Here is a 16,377-nt window from a genome sequence, read left to right as displayed (position 1 = left end):
AGTGAGACTTTATATTTGGATAGAAAATGATTGCAGTTTCTCCATATATTCTATTTTTGAAAAGTTCAAAGATGCACAACAATAATAAATTATTTTTTCTAGTTACAAAGATGTATTTAAAAAGTTAAGGCATCCATAGTGAAGGCCCCGCTGTGATGCCTGACACACATATGCACAAAGGCTGAGGATGCGTGGGCACGTTGATAGGAGGAGGAGGGGTTTCGCATCCACATGGTCAAGCAAGTAAGAGAATGTGCTCGCATCTCCGCGGCAACATTGCTTTGTGCCTTTTTCGGCGATGGTGGTCTGGCCCATGACCGTGTTCTGATGATTGTCGACATCGCGTGTCGAATTTTTTGGCGGGGTGGGTAAGATCTCGACGGGCTCGACTTTAAATTTGAAAGTGGCACGTTGTGCAGGGGCTTGGGATAGTCGCGGGGTCGCCTCGTCTCGCAGTTATTTAAACAATATTTTGGTGAAAGAGTGATGTCTTCGTATCTGTTGTTGCTGGAACATTGCGAAAGACTTCGTGCGCGGAAATTTGGGAGGAACGTGATTGTCCTTGTGCCTTTACGGTCGAGCCCTGAATGTCCGCCTCGGCTTGGATGTTCCCGCAATGCCAACTGTGATGTGCAATGGCGGAGTTGTTAGATTTTGTTTCTCCGAGATTCCACTTTCTTTTGCTTTTTTTACTCTCTTTTTTGGTGATGGAAACACATCAGCAGCTTGAGACTGAGGTTTGGAGTGTTCAATTGCACTGTGATCAGCTTGCTAAGTTCGATAGGTCTTACTCTAAGGTTGTGCTATGCTTTTGAGCTTCGTCTGCCGCCTGTTGCTTCCCAATAGCTTATTATGGTCACATCAATCATAAATTGTGATGTTTCTTGGCATCGATGAGCGCACTTGCTTTCTGTCACAGACACTGTATCTGACAGCTGAATCTGTGATGTAGCAAATCGCAGGTGAGCTACACTTGATTCCTCGTAAGTGGATTCTCGGTACATTGGAAAACAGCGGACGGACGCAATCCATGCTTTTTTTCGAACATTGCTCATGATGATTAGTTGCTGTATAAGCTACCACGTAAGAGTATGTATCCTTGCCTGATTGTTACAAGGGCAAGTTAATCACGGTGCTTAAAATGAGTTGCATGTGATAGCTTTATCGGATATAGGTGTCTTCGAGAAAAACGCCAACTTTACCCTCTTCTGTGTTCTTCTGACAGACGTGCCTTTTTTATTCTGTCGATATTCCTCCATTCGATGAGATCGATGGGTGCTAGTCTGAATACCACTTGCCTTTGACCTAATTCTCTTTCATTTTCTTAAGCCTAACCAGTGACTTGGTTTGACATTCTGAATACTATCTGTGCTCTTTTCGGAGCTTTGTGGTGCTCGATTAAATGGTGAGAGCTTGCAACGGTCGTTTGTTTGCGTTTTTTCTTACCCTGCGACTTCGAATTATGAGAGTTCAGTTTGTCTGGGTTAATTGCTTGTGAATATCGCGCTTAAAAAGTGCTGTGTAGTGTTTGCGTTTGCCGCACCTTCGCCAGCCAACCAAGTCATGTGGTTAGCGTTGGGGCTGCATAATATTTAGTAATTCTCTCCAGAAATCTTTAATGTCGTCAGGTTCTATCATTTATCACTTTACCTGAGTCTGTAGAATCAATCATGTCCTTAGTTGAGAATAATGTTTCCACACGAACATCACCCGAGTTCTACTTATGAATTGAACAAAATCATTGTAACTCTGTAAAGATGAGCTGCTTCATGTCTCAGCCCCAAGTGTTCGAAAGTTTTGTTGTTTCCATGTTAACCTCTTTCTTGTGGGTGGTTCCATAAATTGGTAGATTTAACCCAGATGATGTTAACCCTGTCCCTCACATTGATTCAGCTGAATATTATTTTGTTATTTTTGTAACGCATGGATTATTTGAGTTAGTTTCTGCTCATTTGCACTTTCACTGCTGGACATATATATTAGGGACCTGGTAGCTTGCAGTATATCGCCACTTGTTGTAAGACTTGGAAGATCACCGTCGAACTTAAGCGGAGAGTCTTGTCTATCCTCTCGTCGTCGAACATCGAGAGATACTTCGAAGAGGGCCCTTCATAACAACATTTTGAAGTTATGAAGTTGTTTTGAAGCAAGCAACTTCAAAATATTGTTATGGAGTTGCTTGCTTGGTGTAACATATGTGAATGCAGGCATTTCAATTCAATTTTTTTGTGTCTTGTTGTCAAGGCAAAATCATTCAGTGTCAAAGTTTTGTTAATTAATTTATATATATATATATATATATATATATATATCTAATAATAGGAAGTTGTTACAGCCATACCTTCACTTTATTATTGCCACTCTTTTTTTCCATTTGTAATATATGCAGTCTACTTCTAATCTCCAAAACCTTTTTCCTTGTTCCAAATCTTCTTTTCTTGTTTCAATCCTTTCTTATCTTTATATGTAGAGTTAGTCTCTAATTTATAAAAAATGATGATAATATTTCAAGCTTATCATATTTTATTTGGAAAACCAAACCAAAACTTGTTAACCATGGATCTATACATAATAGTTATTCCAAAAGACTTGTACAATTAAAAATTTAGTTGAAAAACTTAAAATTTTAGAAATATACAACATATTATTAAGTAATCCAATAATTTTAGATTTAAATAAGATGTATTAGTTTTAATTTGCAATAAGATAATTGCAATAGAATATCAATGATATTTTAGTTACAAAGTAATGTTATAAGAAAAACATCTTTGTTTAAGGTTATTACTGCCATTTATCTTGATAAGAATAAAAATATGGAACAAGCTTTAATAATAGAGATATAGAGATTTGAGATAGAAGATGGGGCTGAGAATAAAGAATTGGAGATAGAAGTTGGGAATGAGAAACAACAGATATGAGATAGAAAGGAAAATATGATTTAAAAATAAAAGACTTAGATTAGAAGTTTGGAATGAGAATCATGGTATAAGAGTAGGAAATGAGAGATTGGAAATATAGAAGTGAAATGAGGAGATTGCATACACGAAATATGGATGAGAGATAGTTTGAATTAGTCATGAGATAGCAAAGGGCTATGGCATTAATAAAATGGGAATATGGCTTTAACAACTTCTCTAATAATAATAAAGATAAAAATATTTTAGAAGTAAAATATGATTAAATATGAATTGCCAACATTTAATCTTTGAATTGGATATTAACAAAGTTAAATTTTATTATAAATAAGGCCTTTTGTAACACCATTTTGAAGTTGCATGTTTGATATAAAATTTGTAAGTGAAGGCATTTTAATTGAACTATTTTGTGTCTTATTGTCAAGTCAAAATCTTTTAATATAAAAGAGTTAGTAATAAATTATTATACCATTTATATCTAATAATAGTATATATGAGAATATTTTAAAAGTTAAAGATAATTAAATATTAATTGTCAAAAAATAATTATTAAATTTTATATTAAAAAATTTAAATATTTTTTAAAATAAAGAATTCAAATAAATTTGAAGAATTGATGAAGTATCATAAAGTGTATGAATATCATTACTTCAATATATTTTGGAGGTGAATTTAGGAGTAGTAATATAATATAAAATTGCTTATATTTAATTTTTTAATTTAATTTTTGTGTGCATATAATAATGTAATTAGAAGTAATTTTATTAATATAATAAGTTGTTATTTAAAATTTAAAATTTAATGATTATTTTACTTTATTTAAAAAAATATACATAAAAATAAAATATATTTTTAAATTAATTTTTAAATTAAAAAATATTTTTTATTTTTATATACATATTTCTTTGAATAAAATAAATTTTAATTATATTATTAATTATAAAAAAATATTGCTTTTATTTATTCAATTAAAATTTATTTATATGAAGTAGTATACAATTATAAGCTTTAGAATATTTAACAAAAATTTCAAATTAATCCAAGCTATTATTATTTAAATCCACCTATCATCAAATTGAATAGAAACTATATAATTATCTAATGTCAACAATACTTATGTGAATTTTAAATTAAGAATTACATTATTTAGGTACAATATGTCACAATAAATATTATTGGCTTTGCAATTGTATTAATCAAGAAGAATATGTATATATATATAATACAATAATAGAAACATGATTAATAGAATAATTTATATTTGATATTAATAATAAGTAATAACAATGACTTTATATCATTGAAGTTGTTGAATTCATTGCCATTCTAAATTTATAGTATTATCTTTGGCCTTCTTCTACTTTCAAAATAGTAATTTTGTAACTTTATATTGTATTATCTTTTACTTAAAAAGAGAGGCAATAGGCATCTTGGAATTCTTCCATTTCAAAATAAAAAAAAATACATTATATTTAGATCTTTTATTAGAGATGTTATTTTTCATATATAAAAAATAAATAAAGAGAATTTTAGATTGATTTTTGCACACCTAAGGTTATACAATATGTCAATGTTGTTTTAATAAAGGTCATATTATTTTTAAGTATAATAGAGGTTACACTTACAATTGATTTAAAGCATATTTTTTTTAACATAGTTCAACCATGCAATTAACTAAGTGCCCATTTGAATTATATGCTTGTTTTTGTATATTGACAAATATTAGTATTTGTCTATTTGAAATGGAAGTCACAACTATGGTCCTTTGAAATCATTGGCACTACGTTTAATTGTTAGTTGCCTCCAACCTATACGAAAAGCTTTCACAGCTCACACACTTGTTGTAAGGGTAGTTCCAAGAAATATTACTAGTCTATATAAAAAAAAACTCTTTAACTCTAGCAATTGCATGTACTATCCATAATGAGTGCCAGTGAGTTTGTCTGGCTCATTTTTATAGTTGTTTGTCTATTCAAACCTAAATAGAAAGTTTTTGCAATGCTTCATACTATTATGCATACAAATGTGATGTAACAGATAAGATTAATAGTCTTTATTTTGCTCATTCTAGTTAAATATAGCTTGCAAAAATGCATCCATATAATATAGTTATAGATTACCCATACAAAACAAACATGTTTAGGATGTCTATCCTATATGTTGTGAATGTCATAAGTTTCAACATATCCTTCATAATTAGGATTATATTTTTCTAAGAAGAAACATAAGTATTTTTGTACTAAGTGCTGATGTAGCTTAAGCTACTATATGGAAAATTGTCGTTCATTAATATTAGTGCTAATAAGAATTTGGTACTCATAAATACCAATAAAGATATTTTTCTTATATCTAAGATCTTTTTTTGTATTTAGCACATTCAAAAGAATATTTTAGCCAATTTTAAGAATTGTTTTTCATCAAAAGAAGATAATGGTTGGTTTGTCTTTTTTGTTGAATGGATAATAGTGATGAATTCTTCTTTGGAGGAAATTTTTGACAAATAATTGATGAACTTTTGTGCCATGTATGCTTTTGCTTCTACAAAAAAAATTATTGCATATCTTAAAAAATTGTGGATTCTTTATAAATAATAATTTGTCAAATTTTAGACAAATAGTACTTTCTACCTTAGTTGCATCACTATATTGCATGTAAATACTTGGCCATGAAGATATAAATCATGATTTTTATAAAAAATCTTCACAATATGTAAATTTTTCTATCTCTCTTTTTTAAGAATTTAATCAAAGTAATTAAGTTTTAAGCAAGCTTTAAATAAATGCATGTATGCCACTATCATAACATGAGATTTTTTAAAAGTGTTATTATGAAGGTATTGATGTACAATTAAAATCTTATATTTGATCAATTTTAGTTAGCTATAATGCTATTGGACATCAACTACATTATATGTTCAAGTACATTCATAACAACACTAAGTCTTTCTTATCAACGTCAAATTGAAAAAATATCATATCATAGAAAAAATTTGATGGTTGATGGTTGCTATCCAACTCCTAATTCAAATCTTAAATCCAAATCTCATCTTACTAAAATACCTTTAACTTATCTATTACTAATCCAATTTAGGCAAAGTTTAGCTTGTTGAGCTTAACTCGAGCTACAAACTTCAAATTGTCAAAGACTATCTATAAAAACTTAAAAAAATGAGAGCCAAATCACGGAGAAAAAAAAAATGATTGCTTGCTGTAGCTATTGCTCTCAAAACCTCAGTCTACAAATTAGTTTGGATCTCTTTTGTCATAGCTCTTTTTCTTAAGTACTAAAACTTTTTGAAATGTTAACAATGAGATCTATTTTCTTCCAAATTTTTAAAACAAAAGAAAGAAAACTCAATAAATGGCATAGAAAATATCAAACTAGTCTTGAATTTTGGTGCCCAAAAACTTGAGCAAATCCCCTTCTACAAATTCATGTAAATCTCCCTTACTATAGTTCTTCTTCTTGCGTGAAATAGCTTGTTGAAAAGCTAACAATGAAATCTAGCTTTTTACAAATTTCAAAATAAGAAGAAGAAAATACAAGAAAGGACATAGAAATTCCTAACTAGTCTTGAATCTAGCCACCTAAAAACTCTAGCAACCCCCTTCTCATAAATTTGCTTGGATCTCCTTCTTCACAGTTCCATTTTTTGCTTACTATAGTTTATTGAAAAGCTAACAATGCAATCTAACTTCTCTCAAAATCTCAAAATAAAAAGATGAAAATTCTTTATGTGGCCTTCAAAACTCCAAATCAAGCTTGAATCTTGTTCCTTCCAAAAACTTTCTAGCAACCTCTCTTTTCCCTCCTTTGGAGGCCAATCTCCAATCCTTCTTCTCTCCTCTCTCCAAAAAAAAAAAAAAAAAAAAAAAAAATCATTGATGTCAAAAATCCCTATCCCCAATCCTCTTTCAATATCCATCTTAAACTATTGTAGAATCAGCTATCTATCCTAAAAGACAATACTCTCAAGCTCAAATAATCCATTCAAGAGAAAAATTTCATATTCTAAATTCTATTTAAATTTATAAATGTATTAGCATTATATTCTTCCTTCCTATAAGTAAAATTAATTACCCTCTAAATATCTTTAATGCACTTAAATTAAGTGCATCACAACAACGGTGTGGTGTTGTAATTTGTTCTTAGTGTAAAAATAATGGTTATTATATTGATGTTATTTAATAATGACCTTAGATAATAATGATTTATTTTCTATAGAATTTCATAGTTTATAGAAATCTTAAATAACTTGTGTAAGTTTTATAAGTAAAGTAGAAGTAATAGGGTTATTTAATATGGAAAATATAGAAAGATATGGGTATTGATATTATAGTATTGTGGCCTTAGGCCATCTACGTGGATAGATAAGGCAAGGATAAGAGGATCTTCACTTTCATTGGCTATAGGTCATGACCAATGAGCTTCAAGGGGCTATCCGAGAGAAAACTGAAGGGGAAGCCACTTCTTCGGGGGCATTCGAGGGTTTAGAGGAGAGATTCAGAAAGCTTGTGTTTTGGGCTATAATTTTGGTGTATAAAGTTTGTTATTTGAGTTTTGTATGAAGAAGTTAAGGTTGTTTGAAGTTAGGGTGTGAATTGCTTACTGACTTCCACTCTTTTAAGCATAAAAAAGTTGTAGAAGGTTTTCTGGAAAACGAAAGGTGTCGTTGGAAAGCTGGTTTGAAGGACTACAATTTTTGTGAAAGGGTTGTTAACTTTGAGTCTACAATGAGAGAGTTATGGCTGTTTAAAGTCTAGATGTGAAATTTGTACCTACTGTCATTCTTTCAAGCATACAAAGAGTTGTAGAAAGGCATTTAATGATTGGAAGGTGGAGCTGGAAATTTGACTTGAAGGGCTTCAATTATTGTGCAAGATTTGATGAAATCAGATCTAAAGTGAAGAAGAAATGGCTAGTCGAAGTCAGAGCTTACAAATTAAGGAAGTAAGTGAACCGAATTGTTGATGGTTATATTTTGAGCCATTTTTTGTTACGCATTTTTGAATGAATTTTGGCTCAAACTTGCCAAAGGTGTAGTTATAATATTGAGAGCTATACAAAAAAAAATACATGTCATTTGAATATTGGGTTTGTAAGAAATCGCAAAATCAGTATATAGGTGTTTGAAATTCAACATGTAAAGGCTTTGCTACTGAAATTGTGTTATCTAGAGTTTTGTAAAGAATCAATGGTTGAAAATTGGATATAAAAGAGTTAAGGGTACTGCCTTACTTCTCAAAAAATTTGAGCTCAATCTAACGGTTGGATTGCGAATTATTAAATTTTAAAGTTCAGTGCATCAAAGGGATTTGGTATTGAAGGAATTTTGGTATTACAAGGATTTTACTACCACAACAACGATTTTGGAAATTACGAAATATTTGGAAATTATTGATTTATTTTACTATTATTGAAGGTCTGGTAATTATTATTTATTGCTACAACTTTTATTATTATTGGAGGCCGGATAATTATTATTTATTGCTACAACTTTTACTATTATTGGAGTCTTGGTAATTATTATTTACTGCTATAACTTTTATTATTACTAGAAGTCTGGTAATTATTATTTACTGCTATAAATTTTACTATTATTGGAGGTTTGATAATTATTATTTACTACTACAACTTTTACTATTACCAGAAGCCTGGCATTTAATGTTTATTGCTACTATGTTTAATATCATGGAAAGGAATAAAAACAAAATTATAAATAAACTTGGAGTATTTTTCATCTTATGATTAATTGAGAATTTAGTGTGAGTCAAAAGCCCAACGCTTTCTCAAGGCAAACTCTCTTTTCCTCGACAATAGTTCTCTTATCATTTTTTTTTATACATAACATTAGATTTTAGGATAAAAAAAATAAGAGAAACTCAAAGAAAATTATGTCCGCCAATTCCTTGTTATTTATTTATTTATTTTTTACCCAATTAAATCCTTGCCCTTTAAGTTCCATCAAATTGACGTAATTGTAGACATTGTCGATATTAGCTAAAAAGTGGACATTATGGAGATTTTAATTTGATTGGATTGTAGATATGAAAGAAATTTTAATTTGGCTTGGTCATAGATATTGTAGATTTTTGGATGAATCAAGGATATCATAGTTAAGTTACTTTGGAAATTTCATGGATACCAAAGCTTGCTTTGATTATGTAGCAGTATTCATTCTTATATAAAACTTTGGTTATAATTTTGATTTATCATGTTGGGTTGATGCCATTCATGACAACTAAAATACTTCTATGTACTTGATTAATATCTAGAGAATTGCATGCTTAAAGCAATTCACAACAAAAAGTTGGTTGATTGAATGAACATAAAGTATTGACTTTCAAAGAGAAAAAAACTTTATTAGAGCATTATAGGTTATTTAGATTTCCTTATTAAAGCTTATAATTTCTTAATATATAAGGATATTATATAAAATGAACCAAAATAATAGAAAAGCCGATTAATTAGAATTTATAGTTTTAACAAGTTTTATTTAGAATCTTTAAAATAAATTAATATTAATCTTATTTAAATATTTAACTTTCTTTATTTTTTTATATATTATAAATATTAATTTTAAATTATTATAAAATAAATATCAATAAAGGTTAATAATTTTAAAAAATAAAATATTGATTTTAGATTCTTCTTCTAAATAGATTTAAGATGTATATTCAAATTAATTAAAAATAATATTCAAAGTCTATTAATTTGTAAATAAAATATATTGATGTACTAAATTGGCTATCTTAAAAAAAATTACTATATAATATTATTGGTGGTTATTAATAATCTATATTAAACATTCTTTATATTTTTTTATTTCTTCTAAGCCTAGTATCTCTTACTTCTTTTTTTACTTTATTTAGACTTGCTACCTTATATCTCTTTCCAATTTTGTTGGATTCAATTTCTTCTACTTGATTTTTATTATTATTATTATTATTCTATCTTTCCATCTTCATCTAATTAAACTTATTTTACTTGCTTTTCTTGTCAACTTCTTATTTAAAATAATATTGGATGTAAAGACTTTGTGGCTATACTTTTTTTTAGATTATATTTCTATTATTATTATTTTACTGTATTTTTATTATTATTAATAGTAAAAATATATAAAAAATTATTACTTAAATGATTATAGTCATTGTTGCAAATTCTTTTGTTGTTGTACCTTTTGTTTTTGTTTTTTTTTGGCCTTATTGTATTTGTACTACTAGGTATTTTTTGGACTAATATTAGTTAAGGATCTTCTTATAATTTTTATATCTTCATTTTTCTTTTTTATTTATATATATTTATAAAATTTTATTTTTATAATCTTATTTTTTTTTATAAATATTTTTATTTTTAGACTCATACTTGACAATTGTTTGAATATCATGCTTGTTTAAAAACCTTCTTTTGATACCTTCAAAGTATCTATTAGAAATCAACTTGAACAATCTACACACATTGCTTGCATCTACTTTTTTGCAAGTTAAGATTGATAATTTATATATTAGAATAATCAACTATAAAGCATGCCTATTTATTATTTTTGACTAATTTTAAAGTTTTTTTCTTTTATTATTTTTTATTTTAGTATTTTAACAATCTTTCTCAAAAAACAATCATCTCTACTATCTTTGTTACTTGCATTGTGCTTGTATTAGTAGTATATATATTTTAAGTTTTAAAAGAAAAATGTATATATTTTATTAAATGTTCAAAATTACAGCAAAAATAAAAGATATTTTATAATCTTTGTTATATTATATTTTAAAATAAAAATTATTTTTTCTACTATATATATAATTAGGGAGTTGTTAAAGTCACACCTCACATTACCATGATTGATTCCATTCATTTCTTTGTCTATTCTTTGTTTCATGTGACTTGTCTCTTATTCTGAAGTATTGTGCCTTGTTTTCTATCTCCATCCCTTGTTCCCTATTTTTCAAAATTAATCATCACATGGTTTGAAGGGAACAGGATGTGGCTTTAACAACTCCCTATATTTATTGTGATATGAACCTCTCTTCTAAGTTGTACTAACTATTAATTATTATTATTTTTTAAAATGCCTCTCTTTTGCAAAATATTCTTAGGCTACATTGTTGGCTAAGTTATCCATTTTGATGTAAAAAATGTCTATATCCACATCTACTTGCTAACATTCTTATTTAATTAAGATCCTAACATACTTACAAGAAAGTCTATTAGAAAATAATTTGTAAGGATTTTTTTTTAATATAATAACATTTTTTATAACTCCAACATGTACTCATCATAATTAAAATTATTTTTTCTTTAATACTAATAGATTAATGTGACTCCATCCAATTACTTATTGTATTTATTTTTATTATTGGCTTTTCTCTATAATTGATAGTGTAGTCCCTGGAACAATAAATTTGTAATATTCTATATATTCTAAATTTATAAAATCACAAATACTATATTCTTCTTAAAAAAAACATTAAAAATAAGTATACATTTTTATTACAGACTCTTACTCTTTTTCAAGAAGAATCCAAAATCAATATTAAGTATCTAAGATTTGCAACCTTGTCCAATAACTTATGCAAAAAGAATTTAAACATGACAGTTTTTAATTTCACAATGCATACAATATTTGATTTTACAAATTCATGCATCCCACATAACCACTCATTGTTGTTTATATATATATATATATATAGACTAGAAGCAAAATTTTAAATCATTTTCTGCCTGGATTGAGATATGGTGTAAAACTTTAAACTAGTTTGATACCAGACCACATTGACCATTTTCCTCCCTCCTAATATCCTTTTTTCACCCACTACTAGTGAAAACTAGACGATCGGGAATCAGGGTTTTCTTTTAAGTTTTAGAGTAAAATCCTGGATTTCCAATTCCTAAACCCCGTGTCTACAAGTGGAAGACTGGACAACAGAATCGTAGAAACAAGGTGATAACAGAAATAATACACAATTCCAGGATCAGATGCAGAAGCATCAGATTCAAAACGACACTGCAGGATCTGCCACTAATCGCCCTGGTTGTGTCGGCAATAAGAAGCAGTCCCGACCTTGCATTTCACAAAACGTTTTGACCATTCTATATATATATATATATATATACATATATACACACACACATACACACATAGGGATATGCCTACACACCATCCCATGGATAGTTAGCATGAGCCAAGACGGAAGCACATGCGGCGAAGTATCAGTCGTTTCATGTTCAGTCATTTCATGCAGGTAGTTAGGGCATGAATGACTGGTGCCTCTCATCGTTGGAGCTTCGACGTCGAAGTCCTTGGAGATAGAGAGCGAGATATATATATATACATAAATACATACATAGCTAAATTTCAGTGCATTGTCTTTCATCGAACTCATGATGGCGATGCGAGGTGCAGTGATCAGCTAGAGGGTTCCGTGCAAGCTGTTCGGAAGCGTGGCCAATGGTATTTACAAAAGCTCACATGCTTGTGCTGTGAAGAGTGTCCATGAGAGTTGCCGAAACTGGTGATCCTGGACATACAAATGTTGCTGGGCGATGTGGGTCGGTCCGACCAAGAGTTAGTAGTCCTTCGAGTCGACGAACTTGATTTAGCTCACTGAAGTTAAACCACGAAGATTCAATGGGTATTGTATCCGGTCGGTTGTCGATGAGGGAGGCTGCTGGGAAAGATGAGTGTTTGCAGTTCTTTTATGCTCTGGTACTGTGGCCATTGCTGGTGAGATGTCTACTTACTCGTAGCGCTAGCTGTTCATGAGATGGTAATGTTTCATGACTGTGTTGCAAAATCGCAGATGATTGAAATGCGTTCAGTGATTGGGTGCACTGCATTTGGAATTGGCTACGCGAATACTGAGTGACAGGCACTTGAGACTACTTGAGGCAACTTCAGTTGGAAGGACAGAAATTCATGCAATCCAACAAAATGAGCTTGACTGAAGATAATGAAGATTGGTGACTCCCTGTTCAGTTAACCAATTTCAGATGCACAATATTCTTGGGTATCATATTGGAGACCTGGAAATGAATCAACAGCATTAAGGTTCACATCTTGCAGTGCAACATGTCATGACTTTGCTGTGCACGAGAGTACTAGGACTTCTGAAGTCCTAGAGACTCCACTTGTAGCGCCAGTTACATCACGCTTGCGTGGTAGTGGTTGCATTGTCGTTGCGTCGATAGACATCGGAGACGAGTTGCCTATTTTGTCAGCGGATACACTGGGTACTCTCTATTATAAAAACCCTCATGCTGAACAGCCCTCCTGAACTTATTGTGCAACCACTCTGCACTGCTTCCTTCTCCGGTTTCCCATCGCCAATCCTGGTGGCTTGTTCCTTCTTAACTGTTCCCTTGCACGCGTCTACTTATATTCAGTATTCTTCTATTGTAAGGTTCCCTGTATTTAGCTGCATTTCAGCAGGTTTCACTCAGGTATGTCCCCTTCGGCCACCTGCATGATGACTTTCCGGAGCATTCTTTAGATGTTTCGCTCAATCCCAATCCGGACTTGTTTGAGTTGCTTTCACTTTCCGAAGTCGGATCTTGGTTTTCTAGGCATTGGACAGGATTGAGTTGTAGGATTGTTTACAAGCCATGGTACATCTAGCTAGTGCTTTACGTGTTCGTGAGTACCACGAATCTAGTTTTACCACACTGCTCTAGGTACGTCTGTTCATGAGTTGGAATAGTGACGACAGGCGGTTTGTATGCACAGTGATCCCTCTGACCTGCCGGATTCAGTGGAGTCAACCTGTCGTCGCTGGCTAAGATGGCGAAAGACAGAGCGGAGTCCAGCAGCTTCGGGGCCGTGATCAGTATTTTCACGATCCTGACCATACCAGGAAATCTCGTGCCGATTGCCTATGCTGGCTCAGTGCGGATCAGCCAGGATGACACGCCCCTGGCGTGCACAGGCAGTACATGCATGATTCCTGGATGCAACCTGGCTGCGAATAGAGTGCACGGGTGCACGGGCGACCAGACAAAGGTAGGGCGGTGCCCTGGAACGAAAGGGTTCGATCAGTTTAAGGATGTGTGCAAAGGCGGACAGTTTAGCATTGACTGGCGAATCAAGCCCCTGCGCCTGCAGTTCCGCAACACCGCAAACGACTTTGAGGAGTGCTTGCTGAAGGAAGCCTACGAGGGCCAAGGATTTCCACCCACACCCCCATCTGCAAGGCGCTACTACACCTGCAACATGGGGCGCTGATTGCAGCAAATTGTGAGGCTCATACTGGAGGAGATGGGCTCTGGTTTACCGTGTGTTAGTAGGACTCGCAGAGTGCTTTCCCTTGCATCGCAGGGCAGTACCTAGGCGCCATCTGCCCAAGCGGATCCGTTCGTCGATGGTTGGCTCCTCAGTCGACCACTGCTTTAAATGTTCCGCGTTCCACCTTCTTTTCAGGTGCTGTTGTTCCAGCTACCTATGTTGGAACAACGCTAAAACATGTGATTGTGATAGTGGGTTGTGTTGTGTGATTTACTTGAATAATAACGAGTCTGCTTTGAGTAATACTGTATTCCTGCCTGCACATGTCGATGCAGTGTCTCTTCATGTCAATGCCGTGCCGCCAAAGGCCTTTGCAGTTGCAGAATTCACTCCAGTCCGGTGCATTTAGCATCTGCCGTTGGGATTGAAGCTTGGTGATTTATTGTTTAGTTCACCAGTTTCATATTCACAATACTCTTTGTGGCTGGTATTGGAAACCCGGATGTGAAGAAATAGCGTTCAGGTTAACAGGAAAGGAGGAATTTTGGAACAGTTTATTGTGGTGGTGATGGTGTAGTCTGACGTGGATTTGTGGGTGTGGAGTGTCGATATGATCCTGTGTTGGAACATTAGTGCATGTTGCAGTAGTGCCACGTACCATGTCTTTGACGTGGACAAGTGTCATAGGACTTCGATGTTTTAGAGGTATTATGGTCTTTTGTCTTGTTTGTGAGAGTCAAGCTTTTGGGCGTGGATTTTTTGACATGTACAGAGTATGTACGTGGCTTACATTAAGTAATAATAATAAAAATTTGAAAAGCATGTTGCCATTGTTTTACATCTGATATTTTAGGCAAACAATGGAGCTAGAGAATGAACTGTATCTGTTTATTGTACTCAAATTTGAGGTTGGGTTTGAAATGTATCATAACCCCACATAATGTAATTGAATGGCTCCATCTAATTATACAATTAGATTGTATAATTAGATTGTATAATTATAGAATCTAAAAATAATACACTAGAATTTAGAAATGCTTTTCTAAATTCTAGTGTATTTTTTTTAAACCATGTTTTATTTTATCACCATAGAAACTCAATCCTTAGATTAGATTGTATTTTAGTCCTTCCTTTTGTCATTTTTCATTTAGTTCTATAATAGCAAATAATATCTATCCATATTTTTTTCTAACTTAAAAGTCATTCTATTTCTCTTTTTTAAATGCTTTTGTATTATTTTTAGATTCATATGTGTAACAAATAAAGTCCTTTAAGAAGAGACTAGATAGTATTAAAATATTTAAATTGAGATGGAAGGGATGAAAAAAGATGAAGCTTGATTTTATAAGAATGTATTTCAATGACTTGCACTATTATATCTAGAGATTAACTTATATAAGACAAAAGTTGCTTAGTTCCAAACATTACTTACATATTTGTAATCTTAAAATTGTTGTAATATTATTTTTAGAATTTTTTTGATAGTAAAGTAGACATAGAAGAAAAATAATAAGATTCTTATAGACCTTCAAAATATTTAGAATTAAATATAAGACTCAAATTTATTATATAAATAGACTCTTTGAAAACATGATTTTTAAATCATTGCATAAGGTCAAAATGCCTTTTTACTTTTTTTTCTTATATTCTAATTTTTTGGCTTGAAGTTTAGAAGTTTCTTGCTTAATTTAGTCATATAATACATAATTTTTTTTTTAGTATTGTATTTGTAGTTGAGAGGATTAAAATTAATAATATCCAGTAGATTATAGAAAAACTTAAAGATATTTAGATTTTTTGGTCTATCTTTTATTATAAGTACTATTCTTATCATATATGCAAAGTCATCCTATTTAAAAAAAATATAAAATAGTCTATTATTCAAAATTTTCTTCATCTTATTACTTATGATATTTTTAGTGCATAAAATTTAAAAGAAATGCATCCATGATAATTGAAAAAAAAATTGCCTATATTTTATTTGAATCATTTTAATTTATTATTTAAAAAAAATATATCTATCATTTGATATTTTTTAATTTTTTAATTTATAGAAGCTCAAAATTTAACTTAGTCACATATCATAGCCGTGTATATATCTTTATAATATATGAAGTTTAATGCATTAATTTTTTTTTTTTTTTTTTCTTTTTACTTGATTGTAATATAAAATTTAAGATTTTATAAATATTTATATATAATATAGTTTAATATAATATTTATATAATTATTTTAATATACCATTTA

The 16,377-nt window shown here is 31.1% G+C and overlaps 1 protein-coding gene and 1 long non-coding RNA gene across 2 annotated transcripts; both read left to right on the top strand.

The window, feature by feature from the left end:
• Nucleotides 1-2,932, top strand: LOC149986437 (uncharacterized). The gene is made up of 2 exons (XR_016500699.1): nt 1-797; nt 953-2,932. It is a non-coding gene; the product is annotated as an uncharacterized LOC149986437 (long non-coding RNA).
• A 10,265-nt stretch (nt 2,933-13,197) lies between these two features.
• On the top strand, nt 13,198-14,433 carry LOC112276569 (uncharacterized). Its single transcript, XM_024507980.3, has 2 exons — nt 13,198-13,352; nt 13,636-14,433. Exon 2 carries the CDS (start codon nt 13,690-13,692, stop codon nt 14,128-14,130), a length of 441 nt encoding a protein of 146 aa, XP_024363748.1. The 5' UTR covers nt 13,198-13,352; nt 13,636-13,689; the 3' UTR covers nt 14,131-14,433.
• The last annotated feature ends 1,944 nt before the right edge of the window (nt 14,434-16,377 follow it).

Source organism: Physcomitrium patens, chromosome 24 (assembly GCF_059467195.1).
Source record: "Physcomitrium patens ecotype Gransden chromosome 24, ASM5946719v1, whole genome shotgun sequence".
NCBI classification, from domain to species: Eukaryota; Viridiplantae; Streptophyta; class Bryopsida; order Funariales; family Funariaceae; genus Physcomitrium; species Physcomitrium patens.
The sequence above is the reverse complement of the archived record's forward strand: the minus strand, read 5'-3'. Positions and strand labels throughout refer to the sequence as shown.